Consider the following 25,524-nt stretch of genomic DNA (forward strand, 5'->3'; position numbering starts at 1 on the left):
CTTCCGAGACCTGAACCAAGCATTCACAGTGTCAGCTCCCGCGGAATATTCTACTCAGGTTCTTTGTGTCTGTATTGTACATGGTTACAGAAAGATGTACAGGGCCTGGCAAAAATAAGATAAAATTTAAAAGCTAAGAAAGTCAGAGCGAAGGGAAATAAGAGTGGAAGAGCACATCAGACCAGAGGAAGACGTAGGAAACAGAAATTTACCGCCAGCCTTAGACTGGCTCTCACTTCCCAGACTTTTCGTGGGCTGGGCCTTCCACCCTTCTCACCTGGTAAACGCCTGGTCTTCCCTTTTCACCCAGTTCTGTGGTACTTCTTCCAGGAAGCCTTCGTTAACCCTTTGGAACCCTTAACTTTGTTGAGGATGGGTTGGGCCCCTGTGATGAGCTATCCCGGGGCCTTGTGCTTCCTGTCACTGCACCGATGGGTGTGTCCTAACCCCTCCTTGATGTGCCTGTGTCCCAGCCAGATGTTGAGGCCCTAAGGGCAGGGGTGTGTCTTTGCGCATCACAGTGGCCCAGCCCCCGGTGCAGAAAAGACACCAGGTGGGTGAATGGAGCCATGAAAGGTGAACTGAAATGTTGACACTGAGCTTCCTAGCAACCAAAGCAAAGAGGGAAGCAAGATATTCTAAAGACATGTTGTCCCCAGGTTAAACACAGGCACACACGCATGCATGTGTGCACACACACACCTGTTGCCTAAGATAATACCAATTTTCCCTGGTATTGAGATATCCGAGAAGTTTCTTCTATGAGTCCACACGAAAAGGGGCACTAAGTAACCTGGCAAAGTACAACCTCAGTCATGTGCGTATAGTAAATAGAAGAGGGGATCTGGGGGTGCCTGGGTAGCACAGTCGTTAAGTGTCTGCCTTCGGCTCAGGGCGTGATCCTGGCGTTCTGGGATAGAGTCCCACATTGGGCTCCTCTGCTGGGAGCCTGCTTCTTCCTCTCCTGCTCCCCTGCTGTGTTCCCTGTCTCGCTGGCTGTCTCTCTGTCACATAAATAAATAAATAAAATCTTAAAAAAAAAAAAAAAGAGGGGATCTGCAGGAGTGCTTTTGTGGATGCAGTCTTGAACTGCAAGCCAAGGGCATGACGTCAATTCCCTAAAAAATTCAACTAGGAGGCAAAGCAGAGCTTTATTCAAGGAAGCACATTCAGGTGGACTGAGTGTTATGGTTCCTTCCTCCTCCTACCCCGGGCTCTCTCCCCACCCCCTCCTCTTCCTTCTTTTTAAACTTTATATTTAGGTCCAACATTCAAAAAAATGCACACCTCATAAGTATACAGCTCAACGAATTTTCATTAATTGAACACATCAAAGCAATCAACACGCATATGGAGACACAGAATTCCCAGCTCCTTCCAAACCTCCTTTCATGGCCCTTTCAGTCACTGCCCTCCAAGGGTAACCACTACACAGACGTTTAGGAATATAGATTGGGTGGGGTTTTTTTTCCCCCTATTTTTGAACTTTTCGTGGATGCAATCATGTGTGTACCTATTTGTGTGGTTTCTTTCATGTGACACTGTGACAATCGTCCCTGTTGTGGGTGGTTGTGGCTTGTTCATTGTCACGGCTGTGTAGTATGCCAGCATGTGTGCAGACCACTATGATCCTTTCTACCCTAAAGGAACATTTGGTTGTTTCTGGCTTTGAACTGTCATGGATAAACCAGCTGTGAACATTCTTCCCCCACGTCTTTCAGGGCACCTATGATACACGTTCTGTTAGGAATGCACTTGAATGGAATCGCTAGGTCTTAAGTACTTTCTGTATTGGGTTTTAATGGATACAAACAGTTTGCTCAATCGTATGTACCAATTTACCCTCCCACGGCAGTGGGTGACATTCCAGTTGCTCCACACCCTTACCAGCACGTGGTATTAGCGATTTTGTTGGGCGTGCAGTAATCTCACATGGTGATTTTAATTTGTGCCTTTTCACATGTGTTTGGCTATTTGATATCTTCTTTGGCGAAGTGGTCTTTCAAGCCTTTTGGCCATTTCCTACTGCTTTTCTTATTGATTTGTAGCAACTCTTTATATACTGTGGCTGTAAGTTCAGTTGTTGGATATGTGTGGCACAGATCTCTCCCTCTGCTCTGTGGCTTGCCTTTTTGGATGCAGTAATTGGAAGATTTATTTTCTGAAGTCTTGAGTCTCTTCAGACCTGCCAAAGCACTAAGAAGAGGTCAAAGGACTCCAGAACTCCCAAACCTATGTCAATGGCAATAGATACACTTCTTTGGTTTCATTCTTCATTTTATTGATTCCCAGATGCACATTATTTTCCACCTACTGCGTCTCTGTAATTGTGATGCATCTTGACAATCACAAGCATCTTACACTAAAAATTGGCAGCACTTTCTTTTCTTATGTTCCGTAATGGTGCATTTTATCATCAGAGACAGCTGAGATTTGGTGAAATGTAGCATACTGGGGCCCAAGTAAGATTTTCTTTGAAGAAAGGTCTTTATTTCTTTTCCCTCCACCAAAAAGCTACTTTGATTTTTTTTTTTTTAAACTGGTTGCTTTTATACTTTACAGAGCATCCGAATCACCTGGGGGGAGCTGTGTACCTTGTAGCTTCCCCATCCCATCTCCCGAGGATTTGACCCAGGAGGGAATCCTGGGGGAGGGGGCGTCCTTCACTGCTTCTTTTTAACGAGCCCCGAGGTGAACCCGACGCAGAGTCACACCATGTGAGAGCAGTGGTTCTCGTCCTCGAAAGTGTGTCCCAATCCCCTGAAGGATGTGGTAGAATATAGTCTGCTGCTCCCCAGCCCCAGAGAGTCTGAGTCAGTAGGTGTAGGAAGGCCCTGGAGATTCGGAATTTCTCATGAGCTGTCAGGGGATGCGGAAGCTGCTGGTCTGGGGACCGCACTTTAAGGAACAGGTAGAAGGTATCTCCTTTCATGCGGTTCTACTTTCTTAGGAGAGTTTCTGTTCACGGTTGGGAGGCAGACACTCCTTCGGGCCATGTATCACGAAGACACCCCTGGCCCCGGTCACGGCCTCTGCACCCCACCCGCTTGTCTCGGTAGGAGGGGGAAACGATTGATAGAAATGTTGCTGGGGCACCTGGGTGGCTCAGTCATTAAGCGTCTGCCTTCGGCTCAGGGCGTGATCCCGGCATTCTGGGATCGGGGTCCCACATCGGGCTCCTCTGCTGGGAGCCTGCTTCTTCCTCTCCCACTCCCCCTGCCTGTGTTCCCTCTCTTGCGGGCTGTCTCTCTCTCTGTCAAAAAAAAAAAAAAAAGTTGCTAAAACACATTGTGCCTTATCAGTGGAAACTCCGTTTGACTAGGCTTATTAAAAAGACAACATTATTGCAAAATGATTTAAGTGCTTCATTTGCGAAGGAGCAGAAGAGGAGACGAGACGCCTCCAGGAAGCTGGCTATAAATATTCTTCAAGCGTGCAAAATCTGCCTGGATGCAAAGTGGGGTTTTTTATTTTCACCGGAAAGCTGGTCTCTCTTATAGGGATTTCCTATAAGGCTGTGGGAGCACATGGAGAAAAATGAGAATGGGATGGCTTTTTTTCCCCTCTCTGGAGTATCTTCTGGGTTTTCCCGAAGACTTTATTTATAGCAAAAGACGGGTCCGTGCACTCCGGATGTCTGGTCTCGTTAGCTTGAGAAGTTTTGCTTTTTGGTAAGGAATGGCTGAGAGAGAATCCACTAGGATACACCAGGGTACGGTTTAGGTGGGAAAGTGTATTTGCGGAGAGCTGGGGGGTTTGGCCTTGGCTAGTCGCGAATGTGGCCAGCAGGCGCTTATCTCAGGAGGGAAGGGAAGTGACTTGCCAGGGGTCGTGTGGTCAAGTGGTGAGTGAGTCTAGATCGTATACCAAGTCTTCTGACTCCTAGCGCTCTGGGGACTGGTTACGGCAGCTCCATAATCCCCACGAGAGTGAGACAGCCTGCGTGCCTCTCTACCTCGGGATATTAGGGTCTCTCGAGCCTTAGCTGCTGGAACATGCTGGGGAGACTGCCCTTCCCACAGAAAGCTGGCTGCGGTTCCGTTCTCTGGCCAAAGTGTGGGCCTCGTCCCGGATGACCACCATGGGCTTAGCTAAGGCCCCACAGAGGAGTGCACAGAGGGAATATTCTGCGTGCCTCAGTTTCTCCATATAAAAACGGGGCCATCATGTCTTCTCTACCTACTCTGCTACAGATGAAAAAGCTGGGGACTTGGACGAGTTCAGACCTGGCGAGGCTGACCTGACCTGGTGTGTCTGGTCCAGTGGCAGAGGGTGGAGGAGGGCGGCTGGCTTTGGGCCCTCCCTGCCATGGGACCATGGGCCAGTCCTTCCAGTGCCTGAGCTTTTGTGTCATTCTCAGCAGCATGGTGACAGCAATGGCTCCATATTCGTCTTCGCAGGGTGGTGTGGGGGGTGCATGTGAAGTATTGATTACACTGTCCCATACACAGCACGTCTTCTCACATCACCACCGCCGCTAACGTATATGGGATTACATCTCAGCGCTTTCTATGGCCCTCAAAGCAGTCAATGCCGACGGAATGAAGGAATGAAATAAGGTTGGATTGAGCAATTAACGTCATATTTAATGAGCCACGTGTCTGTGGTGGGTGCGGTGACACATGTGATTAGTACGTCTGTGCTCTAGGCGGGGACAGTGAAGACCAGAGAGGGGCAGGGGTTTGTCCAGGATCACACAGCTGGGCTTTGACCCTGGGTCCGGCTGACTCCAAACAGGCAGCGAGGGAGGAGGAGCAGCTCCTCGGACTGGGAATCGGGTCAGGGAGTGGCTCCTCCCTCCGCGGAGCCAGAGCCGGCCAGGAGACAAGATGGGGGGGCATTCCAGGTGGAGGGCGCAGCAAGACCGGAGGCAGAGGGTGGGACCCGGGCTGGCCCCTGCAATCCTAGTGGTTGGAGGGTCTCACGTGTGCAGGGAGGGGGAGGTTATGGAGTGGGGTCCGTGCCTGATGCTGGCCCAGATCACAGGAGCTGGGAGAATCTTGGTAGAGGTTTGAACACCATCCTGAAGGTGGGGGCTGGACCAAAACACATGTTCAAGATGGGATTTGCAGGGGGCAGCATCCAAGGGATTATTTCCTCTGTATGCGGGGGGGGGTGCTATGGCACTTTGAAGACCCCTTCCAAAGCTCATGGTAGCCCCTCTCCCCCCAAGGCCAGTCGGTGATGTGTCACCCCCCCATGTGTCCCGCTCTGAGGCATGACATTTCTCCCAGCGTGGCCCCGTGGCCCGTTCCCACCGACACGCCAGAGGCTGTGGGTCCCTCCTTTCCTCCTTGGTGCCCATACATTATTATGCATTCTTTGAGCCCCCAAGAGGCAGTTCGACGGTGTGGTTAGGAGTGAAGGCTCTGGGGCCAGGCTGCCCTGATTCACGTCCAGCTCTGCCGCTGGCTGGCTGGGCGTCCTTGGGTGAGAGTCTGCACCCTGGCGCCTCAGGTCCTCCTCCTGAATGTGGAGATGTCAGTACCTATCTCTCCATGTGGCTCAGAAGGTTCTGTGGGTTACCTTGGGCCGGGCCCTTGGTGAGCGTTCTCTGGAGTGGTGACGATGATTAAGCTATTACCATCACTTCATAGCAGGCGGGGGATCCAGCTGGGGAGAGAAATACACAGGGTGGTGCTTGACCTGGTGCCCAGAGGGAGTCTCTGGGGAACCCCGGAGCCCACCACTAAGCTAGAGAATTGTTCTGAATTTCCCCTAATGACTGAGGCAGCTCTGAGGGCAGATACCATGAGACTGAAGTCATGGCTTAATCTCCTTGACAAGCAAACAGCGCACCAGCCGGCTGGCTCTGCAGTGGGCAGACCCTTTGTCCTGCCAGTTGAGGTTGACCCTGACTTTGAGGCTCACGCAGCTGGCACTTTCACTCCCCCTCCCCCACCCATCCTTCTGGGTCTGCTCCAGGTACACTGCTGACCCCCAGGGGCTTGGGGGTGGGGGATTGAGTCAAATGACGGATGCGGGGACGGGATGGTGTTGTAATTATGAGTCAGGACCTGGGATTCAGGCTGCCCGAGCCGGACGCCCCATGGGACCTATCAGCCATGACCTTGGACGAATCATTTCATGACTCAATGCTTCAGTTTTCTGTTCTGTGAACAGGCAATGACAAAGATGTCTCTGCCCAGCATTTGGTGACTGTGAGCTTTTCCTCCTACCAGGGCTTATGAGGAACCAATTCTTTTCGTTGAATTGGAACGTACTGGGAAAACAGCTTGTTCTCTAGAGATAAGATCATCCGGGGACTTTTGAGAGCTCTTGGATATAAGAACCAACGACAGGGTTGGGCTAAGACACGTGGGTTCTCCACATATGGTTTTATGTTCCCAGCTTGGCAGGTGGATCCTGGAAGGCAGGGCCTGGTACACAGCTGGTGCTCACATAATGAATGACGAGTGACAGTGACAGCCCAAAGGGTCTCATGTGCGTTCAGCATTTAATGTCCATCAACATTTTTTGTTACCCACCATTTCTCTCAAACTGCAGATGATGCCAAGGAGCAGGATAGATATTATTTCTATTTCACTCCGTGCGAAATGTACCGCGAATTCATTCATTTCTGTCCCCTTCTCTTTGACAGACCTTTGGAGTCCTTGTCCCTAAGGAGAAAGAGAGTTTCTGATGATTTGGCTTAAGTGGTGGATCCGGGGAGGTTTTTGGAGTAATTTCTAGTTAATTGGTCCTTGAGTAATCTGCAAGGATCCTTCTGGGTTTGCCCATCAGGCTCTCCTCTCGTTAAATTGGTTTTCATTTTATATTCACCTAATAGCTCTGGGCGTGGTGCCCACCCCTCACCTCTATGGATAAAGCCCTTGGGCCCCGAAATGTAGGAAGGGAGAGGGGTTGGTGGGGACAGGGAAAGGTCGGGGGCTGCTTGTCCCTGTGAGAAACGTCTGTTGTGTCCCCCATTTGAAAGCATTAATTGTCCTTTGGGCTCTAGACTTGGGGTGTGTAGAACTCAAAATTAATGCATTAAATTAATTTTGTGCTCCCTTTGCTCCGGCTGATTAGCGCAAATTAAATTTCACACTAATTGGCTAAGGCAGGGAGAACACAATCCTGGTGTTTGGGATCAACGCTGATGGCGGGGATGGGGAGGCGGGGGGGTTGGGGGCGTGATCCGGCGTGTCCCTGGGTTACTCCAGCCCGTATTCAGTGCCCACTGCAAATGATCATTCCTCCAGCGCCAGTGCTGCTCTGTGCCTGTAAGTAAGCCAGTCTAACCCAGCGAAAGCCAAGCGTGAAGCCAAGATTAGGAAGAGATTCTGGCAATTTCTAGGGCAGTAATTCTTAAACTTGTTTGCTCTTAAGAAGAACCGTGGAGCATGTTGCAATTCAGATCCCTGGGTCCCACCGAAGCTTACGGTGGTGTGGGTGTTCTGGGGCTCCTGGGCTCTACCTTTTAACGCCCATCCCCGGGGACTGCAAAAGTGTTTGCCCAGAACACGTTAAAGATACCAGGGTAAGGAACAGCAACAGGAAGCCCCATCCCAGAGACAGCCAGGAACACCCTGGGAGAGCCCCTGGTTTGTGAAGTGGCGGCCGTTGCTTGGACAGGAGGCAACTGGGCTCAAGTCCCAGCCCTGTCACTCACTTGCGATGTGACTTTGGAATGCTCCTCCTAAGCCTCCTTTTCCCCCTGTTTCAACTGAAACGTGCATTTTAGTCTGAGCCGACCCTGGTGTGGTCACCAAGATGGGAAGCCAATGGGCTGGAAGAGGGGGAAAAAAGTGGGCAGCATAGAATGTTCTAGAGCAGCCATCCTTGTTTTGGTAGCTCTGTTTTTGGGGTCTATTTTTTAAAAAGATATGTATTTCGTTTTGTGGTTTTCCGATTTGGTTAAAAAAATCAACAGTACAGAAATGAATCACAAGAAAATGGGAGTCCCCTGTGAGCCCCCCCTTCTAGGGAAAAAAAAATCCCTATTAACAGTCCGGGAGTGACTTTTTCTGTGCAAGTACAAACGAAACAAAAATAGGAACATATCAAACATTCTATTCTGCAACTTTGCTCCCCCCCCTAAAATGGCACTGTATCTTGGGGCCTTTTTTTTTTTCATGTCAAAATGTATAGCTCTTCATCCTCCTTCTTTGTGGGGCAGAGGAATGATTTTTGAGACCGCCTGTGAGCTGATGGTGTTGATGGGAACTAGCTGGGGAGGGCAGCGGGATTCTCTGCTGCAAGGACCACTTAACGTCTGTGACAACACCCCACAGTCGCTTCTCGGTGCCGTGCACCGGGTCTGATGGGAGAGGGAAGTGTTTAGACACCTTTACGGGCAACATTTATGGCATCAGATGGAAATACCAGAAGGACAACAGACATTCCGTGAGGTAGTGCATTGTACAGCTCAGGCGACCACAGCCCCAGAGGGGAAAAGATTTGTCCAAGGTCATGTAATATGCTAGTTGTTGTGTCTGGACTTGAACCCTGTACCTTACTTCTATTTTTTTTTCCTTTTCCTTCCCTGTCTCTTAACTACTGCCCTCCGTGGAGGGAGGCTCCGTTTCCCAAACGACCCTTCTGTGTGAGGTCATATCTGAGCCTCTTAGTCATAAACAGTCCACTTCTATCCGTTTCTCTCCTCACTTGCTTTGGCGTATCCTTGAACCTGGAAGGCTGCACGTTAGAACAATAGCACGGAAGCCTTGACCCATCAGGCGCCTGTAGCTGGTCGTTGATGGGAAAAAAAGTCAGTGTAAGTGGGACTTTATTAAAATATAAGTGTTTTCGGGGTGCCTGGGTAGCGCAGTCGTTAAGCGTCTGCCTTCAGCTCAGGGCGTGATCCCGGCGTTCCGGGATCGAGTCCCACATCGGGCTCCTCCTCTGGGAGCCTGTTTCTTCCTCTCCCACTCCCCCTGCTTGTGTTCCCTCTCTCGCTGGCTGTCTCCCTCTCTCTGTCAAATAAATAAATAAAATCTTTAAAAAAATATATACATATATATATACATATATAAGTGTTTTTATTTTTGCCTCGAAACAGACTGCCTTAACTCGCTGTATTTCTGAGGTAGGACCATGGCCTATAGACTGAGCACCGGACTGCAGACCCGCTTCTTCCCTTTCTTAAACCATGCCCCTAACGCACGACTACGTGATTTCCACTTTTGATGTCATTAAAGCAGAGCAAATGGGAAAGTAGTTCGATTCCAGAAGCCTAATTTTTTCATTGTGTTTGTTCCATAGTTTTTGCACCTGCAACTATTTGACAAAATAGATGTATTTGAATTAGGATTTTAAGAGTTTTAAGAAGCAACTCACGTGTATTCATTTCCTCCAATGCATTCCGCCTAATTTTCGGGGAAGCTCTTTGCCTGGTCGTATTTTTTTAGGTGTATGTCATAGCTAATCTAATCAGTAATTATAGCAGAAATGCAACAGGCATAAATGGGTGGGGAACACGCACAACTGGGCCGGGTGTACATGGCTATTTCCTGGTAGAGGCAGGTAGACCATGGGGACCCTTAGAGAGGTTTTCTTTTCTTTTCCTTCTTTTCTAAAAAATTTTATTTATTTGAGAGAGAGAGAGAGAGAAAATGAGTGGGGTGAGGGGCAGAGGGAGAAGCAGACTTCCCCGCTGAGCAGGGAGCCCCACATGGGGCTTGATCCCAGGACTCCGGGATCCTGACCTGAGCTAAATTAAAGGCAGATGCTTAACCGACTGAGCCACCCAGGTGCCCCCATAGAGAGGTTTTCTAGCGGAGGCCATTTCTATGTAGTGGGCACCTGTGAGTCTTACTGAGGGGAGCCTGTTGGTCCGTCCAGCAAAATGGCTTGTGGAAGGATGGGTAAGGAGAGTTTCTGCTAGAACAACTTTTTTAATTGAGCACTTACTATGGGGCAGCCCTGTGCTAAGCTTTATGCGGTTGATCTCCTTCTCAAAACAACTCTATTGGGGCGCCTGGGTGGCTCAGTCGTTAAGCGTCTGCCTTCAGCTCAGGGCATGATCCCCGCGTTCTGGGATCAAGCCCCGCCTCAGGCTCCTCCCCTGGGAACCTGCTTCTTCTTCTCCCACTCCCCCTGCCTGTGTTCCCTCTCTCCCTGGCTGTCTCTCTCTCTGTCAAATAAATAAATAAAATCTTTTTTAAAAAATTCTATTAAGTTATCCCCTACCCTCTAAAGTTGAGAAAACTGAGAATCAGGTGGGTATCCTGCCTGGTTCACAGTCACCCAGCTGGTGTGCATTGGGCCAAGAATTCTAACACATCAAGACCAATAAAATTCTGACATCCACGCTCTTAACCACCTCATTATACCGAGAACTGGCGATTTGTCCCCGGGGGGTCCTGTGGAGGTTGCTGGGGGGAGAAGGGGTGGCGGCGCCCACCGGTGACCCTGTTATAACCCTCCCCATTCCAGATTGCTGACTTGACCACAGAGCTCGCCGATGAGCACTTCAAAGGGGACGTGGCCTGCCAGGTGCTGGAGACTGAGCGGGCAGAGCGGCTACATGCCTTCCGGGAGGCCCAGGAGCTGAAGGTCGGTGGTCCCCGGGGGGGGGGGTGGCTGTGGCTGAGCAGGGTGGCTGGGAGTGGTTGGGCCTGCCCCCTTCCCCATCTCCTCGCATGTGAGAGCAGTAAGCCCAAGCAAGAGGCACTCGCTATGGGCTCCCGTGTTCAAGGTCCTGGAGGACATGGGGGTCTTCCTAAGGCTTGGTCTTGGAGGTGTCCCGAATGAGCGCTATGCAGGGGCTAGACAGTGTCTGGCTCTGGAGGCACCACGACGGACACGGCCAGGCCCAGGCTCTCTTGAGCTCCGGTTTGACACGTCGAGGCCTTTCTTCCAGAGCAAGTATGAGCAAGTCCAGAAGAATTTGGGAGAAGTGCAGAAGCAGTTGGAAGAAGCCCAGCAGAAAATTCAGTTGAGTGACTTGGAAAGGAGCCACACTGCAGGAGGTGAGCAGACCGGGACTCTTGCGGTTAGATGTGGGTAGAAAATGCTGTCTGTTTGTGCCATTCATTCATTCACTCATTCATTGATTCACACACACTGAGTACTTACTATGTTCTAGACACTGCTTTGGGGGCTGGCACTTTGGCAGAGCACTCGGGCACGGCCCCGCCGTCCCGGAGCTTCTGGTCTAGTGCAGACAGGAAGCAGAGAGCCCAACAATAGCCCGGATGGCTAATTATCAACATGACAGGTACACTTTAGTAAGAACGTAAAGAATGATTTTTTAAAAAAATGGTTCTAGGGCAAGGCACCTTTATAATCGTATGACTATTTTTCATATCAACTTTGAGCAAGGCATTTCAGTGTTTAGAAGAGGAATCGATGAGATTGCCTTGCTGGATTTGAATCTAGACTCCGTCTCTTCCGAGGTGGGTGGCTTTGGGCCAAGACATGTGCGCCTCGGTTTGCTCATCTTTCGAATGGATGTTGTCCAAGGTGATTAATGGGAGCTGTTTAGCCACGTTCATGGCTACCTTACTGTTACTACTAATACTGTTAATAGCGGGGTGGTCATCGGTGTCCGTAAACTCTGGGGCAGGAACTACTACTGTCCCTGTTTAAAAGTGGTGTCAGGCATTCAGCAGTTATTGGAGAGAAGGCGAGGCCCCTGAATCGCTCTGCAGAGCCGGGGTTTTCTGATGATGCCTGGCTCACACAGTTGCCGGGAGACCCACATCTCATGGTTCAAGGGGCACGGGGACATCTCTGTCTACTCCTCTCCCCCGTCTAAATGAGACAGGTGAGAAGAATGCCTGGCGTGTCCGTCAGCTTTTATACAACGTTGACATCATTCCTTTGGTGCCCCCAGAGGAATCATGCCCTAGAAACATCAGAGACACTCAGAGGAACAGAGGTCAGGAGGCAGTGAAGAGGCAAAGTGCATTTAATTTTCACTCCGCTCTTGCTTCCTCTCATCCTGGCTACCCCCAGGGCAGGCACTTACCAGGGGAGCTTGGGATTCTCTGGGACGTGGCACCCAACGAAGGGGAGGATACAGGCAGCAAGTGGGAAATGGGTTCGCCCAGTCCAGGGGAGGGGGGCGGGTGGGACAGCAGAGTTTCCCCAGGAGAGCATCGGCCCCAGTTCCATCCTGACTGTAATGGATGGCCCAGTTTGTTTCTCTCTGGGAGGATCTGGGAGCTGAAAGGGAGGGGAGGTGTGCTTAGATCATGAGAGCATTAGTCACAATGCTATATAGTGTCTCAGCCCTGCATGCTCGTTCCAGGAAGCCAAATCCACAAATATTTTGTTTTTCATTATGAAAGCAATACATACTCATTACAGAAAATTTCTAAAATATAGGAAAGTTGAAGGGAGCCATAAAACACTTTAATCACACCACAGCAAGGCCACCGCAACTTCCTCAATGGCTCAAGCGGGAGAATCAATTATTAAAAACATGGCTGTTTTCCCACCATGCATGGTTAAGTATTGGGAGAGGACCTTTTATGGTCTGCAACCAGCACGGAGCAGGCCACCAGGGGGAGGGGGTAACAGAAGGATTTTAGTTGGGCCCTTGCACTCAAGAAATTTGCAATTGGCATGGGGAGGTCAGCTAAATCCAGGAAAAATGGATCATGAAGGGCTGAATTATATGTATGGATTAAGAATGCCCCCCCACCCCAATGAGGGGCATTGGAGTGGAAATCAGCCTCAAGGAATGGAGAACGGTTTCCTCATCTGCTCACACTGACCACGCCTACCAAGCAGACACTTGCTGTTTGAGGTTTTTTTCCCTGGTGGGGAGACAGGGTTCTTTTTCTGCCATGATATTATTTATCTTGGTGGAAAACTGAACAAGCTCTAACTCCTTACAATTTTATCATCCTGTTTGGGTTCGTTATGTGGGAATCACTATTGGGGTCACCTCCTCTAAGACTTCAGTCCTACCATCTATCCAAGCATTCGTCCATCGTTCCATCCATCCATCCATCCATCCATCCATCCATGTACCCACCTATCCATCCATCCATCCATCCATCCATCCATCCATCCATCCATCCATCCATGTACCCACCTATCCATCTATCCATCCATCCATCCATCCATCCATCCATCCATCCATCCATCCATCTACTTATCCAGTGAAAGTTATGAAGCATTTATGATATGCTAGGCATTGTAGTAAGTCCCTCAGACACAATCATGAACAAAAACGTTTGCTGCTTTTATGAGTTTGAATTCTTCTGGATTTCCATAAGCTTCCTTTATGAGAGCTCTGATGATCATTCTAGGTTGTAGCTGTCTTTTTGTATGTTGGTCTCCTGTACTAGGTTCTGCTGGAAGATAGAGTGGTTACTTATTTGTTTCATTATCCCTTGTGCCTGGTATGCAGTAGTATAATCAGTGGGCATTCCACTGCATGGTAGATGGAACAATGTATGATGGATGGATGGATGGAGAGATGGATGGATGGATGGATGGATGGATGGATGGATGGATGGATCGATGGATGGATGGATGGAGAGATAGATGGATGGAGATATGGATGGATGGATGGATGGATGGATGGATGGATGGAGGATGGAGAGATGAATGAAGTGGATGGTCACTATCTTCAGCTGTCCACATGTGAAATGTTTCCCATAGCACCATTACCTTAAGGGACATTACTCTATTACTCAGATAATCTAAAGACATCATAACCTGGTCTAGCCCATTCCATTCAGTCAAATAGTTTTCATCACACCAGCAAGCGAGTTTTTTAGATTTTTACTGAAACAAGGGATTGTTCTGTTATCTCACAGAGATATCTTGGAACCAATGTTTCTGTTGTTATGCATTCAGTAGACCCTTTAATTATTGTTCATTGATTTGTTCATTAACTTGACCAGCGGTCACTGCTTACATACTGTCACCCAGTGTGGTTGGCCAGTGAGAGGATTCCAGTTGGTACACTTGTATCGACATGTATGGGGGAAACTTCTGTGTGTAGGGGATGCTTCTACAGGGGGTTGAAGATCTACAAATGATGAAAAGAGCTCTCCTAACCTAGGTGGTTATGGAATTTCCTTAGAAAGAGAGAAGCATGTGTATGCTTGTAGAGAAATTTAACAGTATGAAGCAAATGAGCTTAGAATAGTCAGCAGCCAATAACTTTAGATAACTAGAGGTGGTCAGGACAGTCTTCCTGCAAGAAGTGGGTTTTTTTGTTTTGTTTTTAACTTGGACTTAAAGCAGAATTTCTTAACCTGAAGTCCAAGGTCAGGCCTCAGGAACTCTGTATTGCAAACTTGTGTGCAAAGAGCTAAGAAAGTGTGAGAGAACCACCCTCATTCACCTCGCCTTCCCTCTGGCCCCCCCACCCCCGACTTTGTTAAATAGCGGACGAATGGCAAATGCGTTTCGACTGTGCTCAGATGGAGAACGAGTTCCTCAGGAAGCGTCTGCAGCAATTCGAGGAGAGGTTGGACTCAGAGCTGACATCCAGGAAAGAGCTGGAACAGAAGGTAAGAGATGGTAGCTAGTCTGAGTCCCCAAAGGGTCAGATTGGGCAAGTCCTTAGCAGCACTGTTCAAGGTATTGGCAGAACCTAGGGAGGGAGAAAGAGGGCACCCCCATTTCGTGTTTTTCCACCTCTACTGTTGTTACAAGTGCTAGTCACTGTGGTAGATGGGAAACATTTTTTCTACCTGTGGGTGTTATACATGGGGAAAGAAGACTCTGGAATAAAGAACCTTGAATCTTGGGCCTCAGATCTTTCTCCTCTACAGAATGATTGCAGTATGCCCTTAAAATCATCCACTCTTATCCATCCTCTTTGCCTCTAATCTGCCCCCTCCATTTCTCATCTAGACCAGAGCAACAACCTCTTACTTGGTCTCCTTGCCTCTCCCCACACCCACCTGCCCCACTGTGGCCAAGAAATCTTTCAGTCTCTTTCCGACTGTGCTGTTGTTGCAAGTTATGCTGACTCTCATGGTGGACCGTTTCCTTGAGTGTTTTGTAAATTTTGATTGTGAGCTCATCTTCAACAGGCCCCACTTACTCCCGCCATGGGAGCCCCAGGTGGTCCGCATGGTGGAATGTTCTTTTCCTTCCTCTGACTCTCATGGTGAATTTTGTATGTAGTTAGTTATTTTTGTGTTGATTGTTCTTACTTTTAAATTAAAAATAACCTTTGTGTTGATTTTGACGACAGCCCTACGTTTACAAGGTTTAGTGCGTTTCTCTAGAAGGAGCACTTTTGCATTGTCTTCTGCAGCAGCCCCGGAGATTATGCGAAATTCTCTCCATTGCAGACTTCTGCAACACAGGCCAAGTGCCAATTCGATCTCTCAACGCACCTGAGGCACAGACCTAGGGTTTTGATTTCTTATGGGAATACAGTCTCCCCCACCCAGAGCTAGCCTGGCACCAGGCCTTCTGACCCCCTTCCAGGCTGGTGGGTAGAGCTTTTCCTACCCCCTCACCCCAAGGCGCAGCTCTTTGAGGGTCCTGACTTAATGCAGGGGTCTTCATTCCAACCCCCACCTTCCATGGTCGCAAGGTTTGTCTCTTATCTCCGTCTGGGCATTCAACCACAGCCATGATCCTTAGTGATATTTCTGGATCTTTTGACTGCTCCTCTTCTCCCCGACCCTGGCTGCCGGAGCATCAGCGTCTACCATCATGGTTCTTGTTTTATGTCCTTTGCATTTCGGATATCCCGAAATTTTCCTTCCTTTCTTGAAAGTGCAACTGGACATTACAAATATCATGTATTGGCATCTAGTGTTTCTAGATGAATGTAGGGATAGTTTGGCCTCTCTGCCTGTTTTGCATGGTCTCCAACTACGCCCAGACTACAATTCAACCAGCTTACACCCCAAATAGGGTTGTGCTGGTAACTGGGCCTCTGAAAATAAACACCCTGATGTCTATCATTTGCCAACTGCCAATTTCCATGGTGTAAATATTTCTACCGGGGCCAATCTCAGCCTACCATTGTGAGCGCCCTGGGTGTGGAATTGGGAAGAGACTCGGCTCTCCTAAAAGAATGTACTGGCTCTAGAGTGCTGAATCCAACCACACTCTCTTGTTTATTTATTTATTTATTTTTCAAGATTTATTTATTTGATAGAGAGAGCACATGCACACGAGCACGAGCAGGGGGTCGGCAGGCAGAAGGGGAAACAGGCTTCCCGCTGAGCAGGAAGCCCGATGTGGGGCTCAGTCCCAGGACCCCGGGATCATGACCTGAGCCGAAGGCCGATGCTTAACCAACCGAGCCACCCAGGCCCCCCCACACTCACTTGTCTAAAGCTCAGAGCAAGAGACAGAGGAAGGTACTTTCCTAGACATCCCTTGCTTAGACTACACACGTACATAGCTTCCCTCACCCCCGACCAGAGCGGCCCCCTCGATACAATGGAGGAACCTACGTGAACCCATCATTATCACCCAAAGTCTATAGTATACAGTAGGGTCCACTCTTGGTGTTGTACATTCTATGGGTTTTGACTAATGTATCATGACATGGATCCTCCATTGTGGTTTTACAGAGGAGTCTTGCTACCCTAAAAATCCTCTCTGCTTCAGCAATTCATCCTCCATACCTTTGCCTTTTCCAGAATGTCATATCGTGTATCCTACAGTACGTCGCCTTTTCAGACTGGCTCCTCCCACTGAGTCCTAGGCATTGAAGTTTCCTCTCCATCTTTCCATGGCTTGATAGCTCATTTCTCTTGAGGGCTGAATAATACGCCATTGTCGGGACAGACCACAGCGTACCCACCCGCCTACTGAAGGACATCTTGGTTGCTTCCATGTGTTGGCCGCTATGAATAAAGCTGAAATAAACATCCACGTGCAGATTTTCATGTGGACAGAAGCTTTCAGCGCCTCTGGGTAAATCCCAAGGGGGATCATTGCTGGATCGTGTGGGAAGAATGTGTTGAGTTTTGGAGAAACTGCTGCACTGTGTCCCACGGTGGCTGTCCCATTTGGCATCCCCCCCACCCCTGAGTGAGAGCTCCTGCTGCTTCACATCCTTGGCAGCGTTTGGCGTTGTCTGTGTTCCAGATTTTGGCCGTTCTCCTAGGTGCGTGGTGGTGTCTTGTCTTAATTCGCATTTCCCTGATGCCACACGACGTGGAGCACCTTTCTGTATGCTTACTCACGGTCTTCCTTCTTTGGCGAACTGTCTTTTAAGGTCTTTGGCCCAGTTTTTAATTGAGTTGTTTTCTTGTTGGGTTTTAAGTGTTCTTTGTATATTTTGGATAACAGTCCTCTATCTGGTATGTTTTTTGCAAATATTTTCTCCCAGTCCATGCCTTGTCTTTTCATTCGCTTTTTCTCTTTCTGTCTTTCTTTTCTGTCTTTTTTTTCTTCCTCTTTCTTTCTTTCTTTCTTTCTTTCTTTCTTTCTTTCTTTCTTTCTCTCTCTCTCTCTCTTTTCTTTTTCTTTCTTTCTTATATTTTATTTATTTGAGAGAGAGTGAGAGAAAACACAACGGCGGGGTGGGGAGAGAAGGAGAAGCAGACTCCCCACTGAGCAAGGAGCCTGATGTGGGACTTGATCGCAGGACCCTGGGATCATGACCTGAGCTGAAGGCAGGCTCTTAACTGACCGAGCCACCCAGGCAGCCCTGTCTTTTCATTTTCTTAAAGAGTGTCTTTTGCGGGGCAGAAATTTTTAACTTTTAATGAAGTCCAGCTTATAAACTGTTTCTTTCATGGGTCATGCCTTTGGTGTACTTCTAACAAGTCATTGTCAAACCCGAGGCGTGTAGGTTTCGGCCTGCATTATCTTCCAGGGGCTTTATAGTTTACATTTTACATTTTAGGTCTCTGATCAATTTGAGTTAGTTTTTGTGAGGGAGTTAAGGTCTGGGTCAAGATTTTTTTTTTTTTTTTTTTTTTTTTTGCATGTGGATGACCAGTTGTCCCAGCATCATTTGTGGAAAAGACTATTTTGCTCATTGTATCACCTTCCTCCCTTTGTGAAAGATCAAATGTCTCTATCTCTATGAGTCTATTTCTGGGCTCTCTATCCTCTTCCCTTGCACTGCCTTCGTCTTCCTCACCTCTGGGCCTTTGCACATACTCTTTCCTTTTCGTTTTCCTCCCTGACCTGGATACCTCCAACTATCCTTAAGATCTGAGCTTACATGCCCTTCCCTCCAGAAAGTCTCCCCTGATACAGACTGGTTGGGTGCCCCTGAATTGTGTCCTCAGGTATAAACCTCATCGTGATGTATTATAATTATCTGCTTACTTCTTGGTCCCTCCCCCGCCCCCGTTAGAATTGAGGTCATATTTGCTTGCCCTACTGTTATATATATATATATCCTCACGGGAGAGAAAAGCATCGTGTGGCCACCTTGCAGAGGGGGGCCAGGGTGAGAACACATGCAGTTTTCTAAACAAAGGAAGCTCAGTATCATCCCTGGCGATGACGATTTTAGTGGCCACTTCCAAGACGGACATGATTTTGTGGTCCTCAAACCCATCCTGAGCCGTGGATAAACCCAACTGCAAGGAAACAGCAGAGTTCTTTAGTAACAAATTATAAAGGCGGGTCAGTTTCCCCAAGGAAGGGGGGAGCTATTCATGCCGCATTAAAAAGTCATAAAGCTGCAACCTTTTCTGAGCCGCAGAATATCAGAAAACATCCCATTAACTTCAAAGACTGAATTTAGAATTACAGGCTTCATTAACTCAGAGTTTTGCTTATTTAAAGAAATTCTTTAATGAGGCCATTTCTTCAAAGCAAGTGTGCTGAGTTGTCCTCTCACCCAGATTTAAACTAGGACATTCGGGAGGGTTTTTCCTCGAGGAAGAGGCGAGAGGCTTTGCTTTTCTGTTTGTTTACGGTTATGTGTATTGCTGTGTAATTTGGCCCGTCGCAAGTGCCATTTACGGCCCTAACCTTTAGAGGCTGTCTCGTGGGTTCCCTGGGCAGATCCTCGAGATGGACCATTTTGGCTGCTTCATGGCTAATCCCCGCATGGCTCGGAGGTGATGCCCACGGATGGGGGTATTAATGATACAGGACTCACGGGGCTGTCGTGTTGAGGCAGGGCGTGTAAAGAATCTGTGGGTGCCTTGGCAGGATGATTTTGGAAGCAGATTAAACACAACCCCAAGGGATGGATGGACTTGCCCCTGTGTCCCCCCTGAGCAGACAGGGTCAGAGAAGTCTCTTCCTTGTGGCGACACAGGCAGAAAGCGGTCCCATCAGGGTCTCCCTGGCTCCAGCACCTGCTGTCTTCCCTCCACGCTCACCTAAGGGACAGCAGCTGCTTGAGATAAAAAGTAGAAAGTTCCATTCAAGGGGCGACCAAGCGGGGTGCTTCATTCTGTGACTCCCACAGCTCGGGGAGCTGCAGAGTGCCTACGAGGGGGCCAAGAAACTGGCCCACAAGCTGAAGACGAAGTGCCACCATCTGACCTGTGACCTGGAGGACACCCGCCTCCAGCTGGAGAACCAGGAGAGCAGAAATCACGAGCTTGAGAAGAAGCAGAAGAAGTGAGTTGCATGGGACACCCATCGCCGGGGCTCTGGGGTGGGCTGCGTTGGTGTGGGGGGCGGGGATATCTTCTGGGGTCTCCAGGTTCTCCTCCTCAGCCCCCTCACTTCTGTCAGAGCCCCCATCCACAAGGCCTAACCCCCTTCTCCAGCCTCTAATATCCTGCCCCAATCCCTCACACCTTATTCCTGTAGGGTTCTCCCACCATACAGCGAGAAGCAATTCTTTGCTATTACCCGATCAATCGGCCATGTGAACTTGGGGAGCTTTCTTGGCCTCTCTGGGCCTCAACATCCCCATTTATCAAGTGAGGAGTTGGTTATGGAGGGCAAGGACACCCTAGCATGGTGATTGGGGGAGTGAGCGCTGATGTCAGACCACCCCAGTTCAGGACCTGCCTGTGCCCTTTTCTAGTTGACCTTGGACAAGTCATTCAACCCCCTGAGCCTCAGTTTCTCATCCTCGGGTCAGGGAAGAGAATACCCCATAGCGGTGAGGACTAAATGATATGGTTGTAGACCCAATGGACTGATGCCTAGCCCCATTGTGGGACATGGGGCCACAGAACGGGGAGGCCAAAAATCAACTCATTGCCCTTGGCATTTGGGGCCTGGGATCTCAGGTCACGTGAGCAGCTCTGGCACAGACGGACGGAGCCTTGTGCATGAACACGATGCCAGGCTTGAAGCCGCACTCTGGTTCCCATGCTCCCCAAATGGTAGATCCTAGACTGGGACCCAGGAGCATTCATCTGCAAAGCCTCAGTGTCTATGCTGACTTATCCCTGGACACCCTGGCTGTGTCGGAAGCCCTTCAGCTTGCTTCGTGAGGGTAGTTAGTGGTGTTTAGGGCCCCGCTTTGAGTCAGATGACCTCCAATGGAGACTTTGTAGAAGACAAAAAAGAGAAGATACGGCCTCTTTTTGTTAGCCTGGGATAAAAATACAGAAAAATGTTATGAAAGGTGCAAGAGGTGGCAAGCTGCATTATATTTTCATGGGAGTGGCAAATATTTTGCACTTGGTCTGCATAATTAAATATTATTTCTCTCACTTGGAGCTTTTCTGAGCTGGCTTCTTCATGTGAAAAAAATAAAAGGATCTTTGGGGGGTTGTTAGCAATGCCCTTCCAAAACAAGAGAGGTTTCTTTAATCTTTTATTGACACCTGCCTCTGTTTCCTTTTCCACCTTCCTGGGGACTCTGGCTGAACCTTGTCCTTGCGGTGGGGAAAATGGCTTTGTCCTACCTGGGCCATTTCCTGTGTGACCTCATCAAATGATACCACCTCTCTGGGCCAGAGAGAGACTGAGGTTCCGAAAGAAGTCTTGGACTTGTGGCCGAAGAATAGCTCCTACAGACCCCATCTGTAAACCGGGACGTGGGGACTCCCGTCTCTTCCCGGGGTTTCTGTCAGTTATGACAATCTCAGCCTTCATCTGTGGGTTCGGCTCCTGTTCTTTTTTTTTTTATTATTTTTTTAAGATTTTATTTATTTGAGAGAGAGAGAGAAAACAAGCAGGGGAGAGGGGCAGAGGGAGAGGGAGAAGCGGACTCCCCACTGAGCAGGGAGCCCCACTCGGAGCTCGATCCCAGGACCCTGAGATCATAACCTGAGCCAAAGGCAGATGCTTAATCGACTGAGCCACCCAGGTGCCCCTCTGCTCCTGTTCTGAGCATTTATATGGAGGGTTTCCGCTCTCTGATGGGGATGGGGGTTGTCCATGGAGTTTATGCAACCAGAAAGTTCCATCTCTCTGGTCTTTCCCTGCCGGCCCTTGGGCAGAATCCTCCATTCTAGGTACTCAAGACCCTCCCAATGGGGCTCCCCTGGGAAAGTCCCCATTTCCTCATACTTACGTTGCTTCCCCCTAAGACTTACCTGTCCTGTGATGTTGCCTGTCCCTCTACCATCTCCTGGCAGACATTAACTCGTGTTTTAAAGCTCACTGCAGACGGCAGCCATTATCTTTCTAGGTGGACTGGCATTTTAGCAGGGAGCCTATAGACAATAGAAGCCTCACTCTAATGATGGGAAATCAGGCAAAATGACTGTAGTGGGGAAGGATCTAGAAGGGAGCAACACTTCCTCATATCGAAGTCTAACCAAAGTGTAGATGTAACCGCCTCCTCAGTTTGCTGGGCTCTGGATGGACTGATGTCTCCACGCCCATCAAGTTTCCCTGTCCCCACTATGGTTTCTAAGTCCACAGCGGCCCAAAGTGGTTCCATCTGGGCTTGGCTTCTTGTTGTCACGGTTACCCCACGGGTCACAGAGCTCCGTTCCGAGGGCCGATGGAACTCCCAGCCTGCTTCCTTGCGATGAGGCCTGTGCTGGGCTCACCAACTCGCACACGCACTGGAGGTTAGACCCCAGACCTGCTTCGGGTGGGGTGAAGAGGGTGTGTGAATCCTTCTGGCCTCAGGCAGTTGGTCGGCTGGTGTGTTCCAGAAGGTCTGGTCTCTGTAGGAGCCATTCTTTGGCATCAGGTGGCCTGTTAGGTCAGGGACTCCTCAGAACCCTCTGTGGCTGCCTCGCCCCCACCATCTGCCCCCTCCTGTGCCAATTAGATGGGGGGGCTCAATGCAGAGAAGCTGGATGCCGGCTGTCTTTTGGGGCCGAATCACTCTGCCTCTCTGAACCTCAGCCTCCCCTTCTGTAAAATGGATATCACTACATGTTTCTTGCTGAATCGTTACAAGAACTACACGGACCCTAGCGCAGAGCCCGGGACTCTGGGACTCTGGAGCATTATTACCACCGCAATGTTTCCCTTTCCAGGGGGCCAGTGGTGCCTCTTGAATGATGTCACCATCAGCCAATCAGAAAGCTCCTGGGCTCTTCCAACTGGAGGACTCCCTCATGTGACTCACGACGGGCTCTCTCGGGAGTCTGAGGCTTTGAATGACCATCTAGTGTTAAGATACATTGGATAGTCTTGGAACAGGGGAGACTTTCTTCTCACCAGGGCCCAGACCCCACACCCTTTCAGCCATTCTGGCCACGCCCAGTTTCCTGGAGCCCTGGGGGCTTTCCGTGCGGGCCAAGGGCAAGTGACCAAGGTCACATCTTACTGAGGCTTGGCAGAACCTTCTCTACTGGTTTCCTTGTCTGGGAAAGGGCCAGAAGCTCAAGGCAGCTGCATGGAATGATATCAAATCCGGGAGGCGCTTCTCACTCCCTTGTCACCATCGCGGAGGGGCAGGCGGGCCCCAGACGAGGCATTTCCTGATTCCCGGGACAGCCCCCAGGAGGACTGTCGAGTCTCTGTGTTTTCCGCTAGGGAGACAATGAAGGCAAGACCAAATGTGTTAATGTCCAGCCTTTTATCAAGAATCACTGGGCTCTACCATGGCTGACAAGCGCAGAAGCCAGACGATAGCCTGTCGGGGACGCAGTGTAGACTCCGTCTTGTTTGTACAGCTAGGTACTTCCATCCCTTCACCGGTCAGTGCCCATTAGACCCCAAACCTGGGCCCTGTAGATGTAAAGAGTCTTCACATGTATGGGCAAACCAGATAGACGAGAGTTTTCTATCATTCTCTATGTTTTTTCTTCTTTTTCCGTCTCTGTATATAGTTTTATTCTAGCCTGGTTTTCACTCATGTATTTTGTCGTGTTTTATAAGTCTCCATTATTTTTTTGAAAACTCTATATGAATCCTAAAAGTTGCTCTCTGGCGTTCTAGATTCCTCCAGCACATCCGTAGCCTTACATGAAAGCACCGAGCAAAACCTCCCATCTTTCTCTCCCTCTCTCTGACTCTCTCTTGGGGTTCCCGGCAAGCTCACGGCCTCTCTCCAGCCCTTGTCCCCTCACCCCACCCCCCAGTCGCAGAGGTCCCCGCCACACTGCGGTGACATGCGCTTTGCTTGAACAGGTTTGATATGCAGCTTGCCCAGGCCCTGGGGGAGTCCGTGTTTGAGAAGGGCCTTCGAGAGAAAGTGACCCAGGAGAACACCAGCATCCGGTGGGAGCTCGGCCAGCTTCAGCAACAGTTGAAGGTAAGGGACGGTGGGGGAGGTGCATGGGGCCCTCTAGGCTCTTAGTTGCTGGCTTCCAGGAACCCCATCCCTGTGCACCCGAGGTAAATAGTGACAGGGAGAGGACTCTGGGGGTGCATGCTGGTCTGCCAGCCAGCTGGAGTCATGGGTCCCACGGTGCCTTTAATACAACAAACAGCGGTTGGAAGAGTCATCATCAGATCTGCCGAGCACTTTCAAGGTGCCCACCTGGGAGGTAGGAGAGGCTGGGCCGAGAATGAGTTACTGTCGCCCCATCCGGGGGCAGGGCCCTGTCTCACGCAGCTTTCAGCGCAGAGAGATCTTATTAAAATATGATTGGTCGCTTTACTCAGTTGCTCCTCACCCTGCCATGGCTCCCTGCTACCCCCAAGAGAGCGCTCAGCTTGGCATTCAGCAATTTCTTGATCTAGCCCAAAGTTCTTTGACCCTGGAGCTGACTTTCAAACCTGGACGAGTCGTTTCTGGACACCTCGTCTCGCTGCCCCAGTGTCTCAATCCCCACCTCGGCAGGTGCATGGTTCGCAAGTGGACAAACGCTCCCTTTATGCGCTTTGGGGGTCTCACTCTGGGGGCCGTGGTGTTATTCCCCCACAAAGGCCCCCAGCCCTGCTTGTGCGAGCTGTCCCAGGGAGCAGCCCTCGGTGGGGCACAGGGGGTCCTGCCAGGGTTTCCAGGCCGAGGTAAGGATGGCAGGTTACTCCCTGGTGGAGGGGATGTGTGGTCACGCGACTCCGGATCTCTGCCCCCTTGGTGTCTGTAGGAAAAGGAGCAGGATACGTCGCAGCTGAAGCAGGAGGTGGAGACGCTGCAGGCCCATAAGCGGGAGCTGTTGGGGTTGTCCTCTCTGGGGGAAAACTGTGTCGCTGGCTTGAAGGAGAGGCTCTGGAAGCTGGAATCCAGTGCCCTCGAGCAACAGAAAGTCCAGAACCAGCAAGAAAACACCATCAAGCAGCTGGAACAGGTAGGAAAGCTCTGTCCCAGGCCGATGCCCTGTCCCATACTGGCTCCAGGGCAGAAGGGGGTTATTGAAATGCAACACTGGCACCTTGCCTCACTCAGCGGTTCCTCATTCTGCTGTGGCTTGCTATTAGCCCCGAGACCCTTTCAACATTCAGGGCTGGCATTCAGGTCCTTCCCGATCTAGCCCACTCCTCCCATCCTGCAAGGGTCCGACGTCAGTATGATCCCCACTTCATAGATGTGGAAGCTGAGGCTCAGAGACACAGAGGGGGTGCAAGGGATGTGATCTGGCGTCCATGCTCTCTGAGTTCATAGCACCTGCTGCCTGCACAGAGCTGGGCACGACCTCCAGGAAGATTGGCGCACTAGCCTTCGGGGAACACAAAATCACTAAGGGGAGTAAGGCAGGAATGTCGACTACCCTAATACCAGCACGCTTAACGAAGTATCCGATGAATATTTTCTTTGTCGGCTCGTTTGTTCATATGCCCGCCTCCTCCCACAAAGACTTCGAAGCAGCTTAGAGAACGTATGCAGCATAAAACAGAAAAATTGTAAATAAAACAATCCAAGCCAGAAGCACGCACATACTAAAGTAGACACCCAGGAGGTTTGGGGATCGTGAATTAACAAGCGGATACACCAAACGTAGGATCGTATATCCTTAATGGTTTCAGCTCTAAACTTCCCGGTGGCCAGAGAGAAAAAGGAAATGGGAGTTGCGTGCTCTTTGCTATCCCAAGGTAAAAACCAACCAGCTTTTCGAGGGGAAGCAAAGGCTTTTCCTGACGCTTAGCTGGAAAGAAATTTCTCGTGTGGCATTTCACAAGTGGCAGTGATTTCAAAGCGGTTATAAGGCGGGGGACCCCTTTTTCGAGAAAATCTAACTAGGTAGCACGCAGAGGTAGAGCGGACGAACTCTGAGTGGGGTGAGGGAGTGGGAAGGTGGGGGTGCCTGCCCAGGCTTCTCACGTACCCGCATTCCACCAGCAGGGAGCCTACTAAGTACTGAGCCCCGGGTGTGGTGGGCATGGAGGGGTAGAATCTGAAGCAGTTTAGAAAACCGAGTTCTTTTAACTCACTCAGCCAACGGGAATTTATCAAGCGCTTACTTT

The 25,524-nt window shown here is 49.8% G+C and overlaps 1 protein-coding gene across 1 annotated transcript in view; it reads left to right on the top strand.

Annotated features, from left to right (window-relative positions):
• MYO18B (myosin XVIIIB) overlaps positions 1 to 25,524 on the top strand; it is a 232,926-nt gene that overhangs the window by 99,039 nt on the left and 108,363 nt on the right. The window contains exons 25-30 of the mRNA XM_008686684.2: positions 10,381 to 10,500; positions 10,808 to 10,916; positions 14,299 to 14,423; positions 19,271 to 19,425; positions 23,305 to 23,428; positions 24,210 to 24,410. Of these exons, the coding sequence (XP_008684906.2) occupies positions 10,381 to 10,500; positions 10,808 to 10,916; positions 14,299 to 14,423; positions 19,271 to 19,425; positions 23,305 to 23,428; positions 24,210 to 24,410 (834 nt within the window). The remainder of the gene's footprint in view (positions 1 to 10,380; positions 10,501 to 10,807; positions 10,917 to 14,298; positions 14,424 to 19,270; positions 19,426 to 23,304; positions 23,429 to 24,209; positions 24,411 to 25,524) is intronic.

This window comes from Ursus maritimus, unplaced genomic scaffold (genome assembly GCF_017311325.1).
Source record: "Ursus maritimus isolate PB19 unplaced genomic scaffold, ASM1731132v1 scaffold_33, whole genome shotgun sequence".
Classification (NCBI taxonomy): Eukaryota; Metazoa; Chordata; class Mammalia; order Carnivora; family Ursidae; genus Ursus; species Ursus maritimus.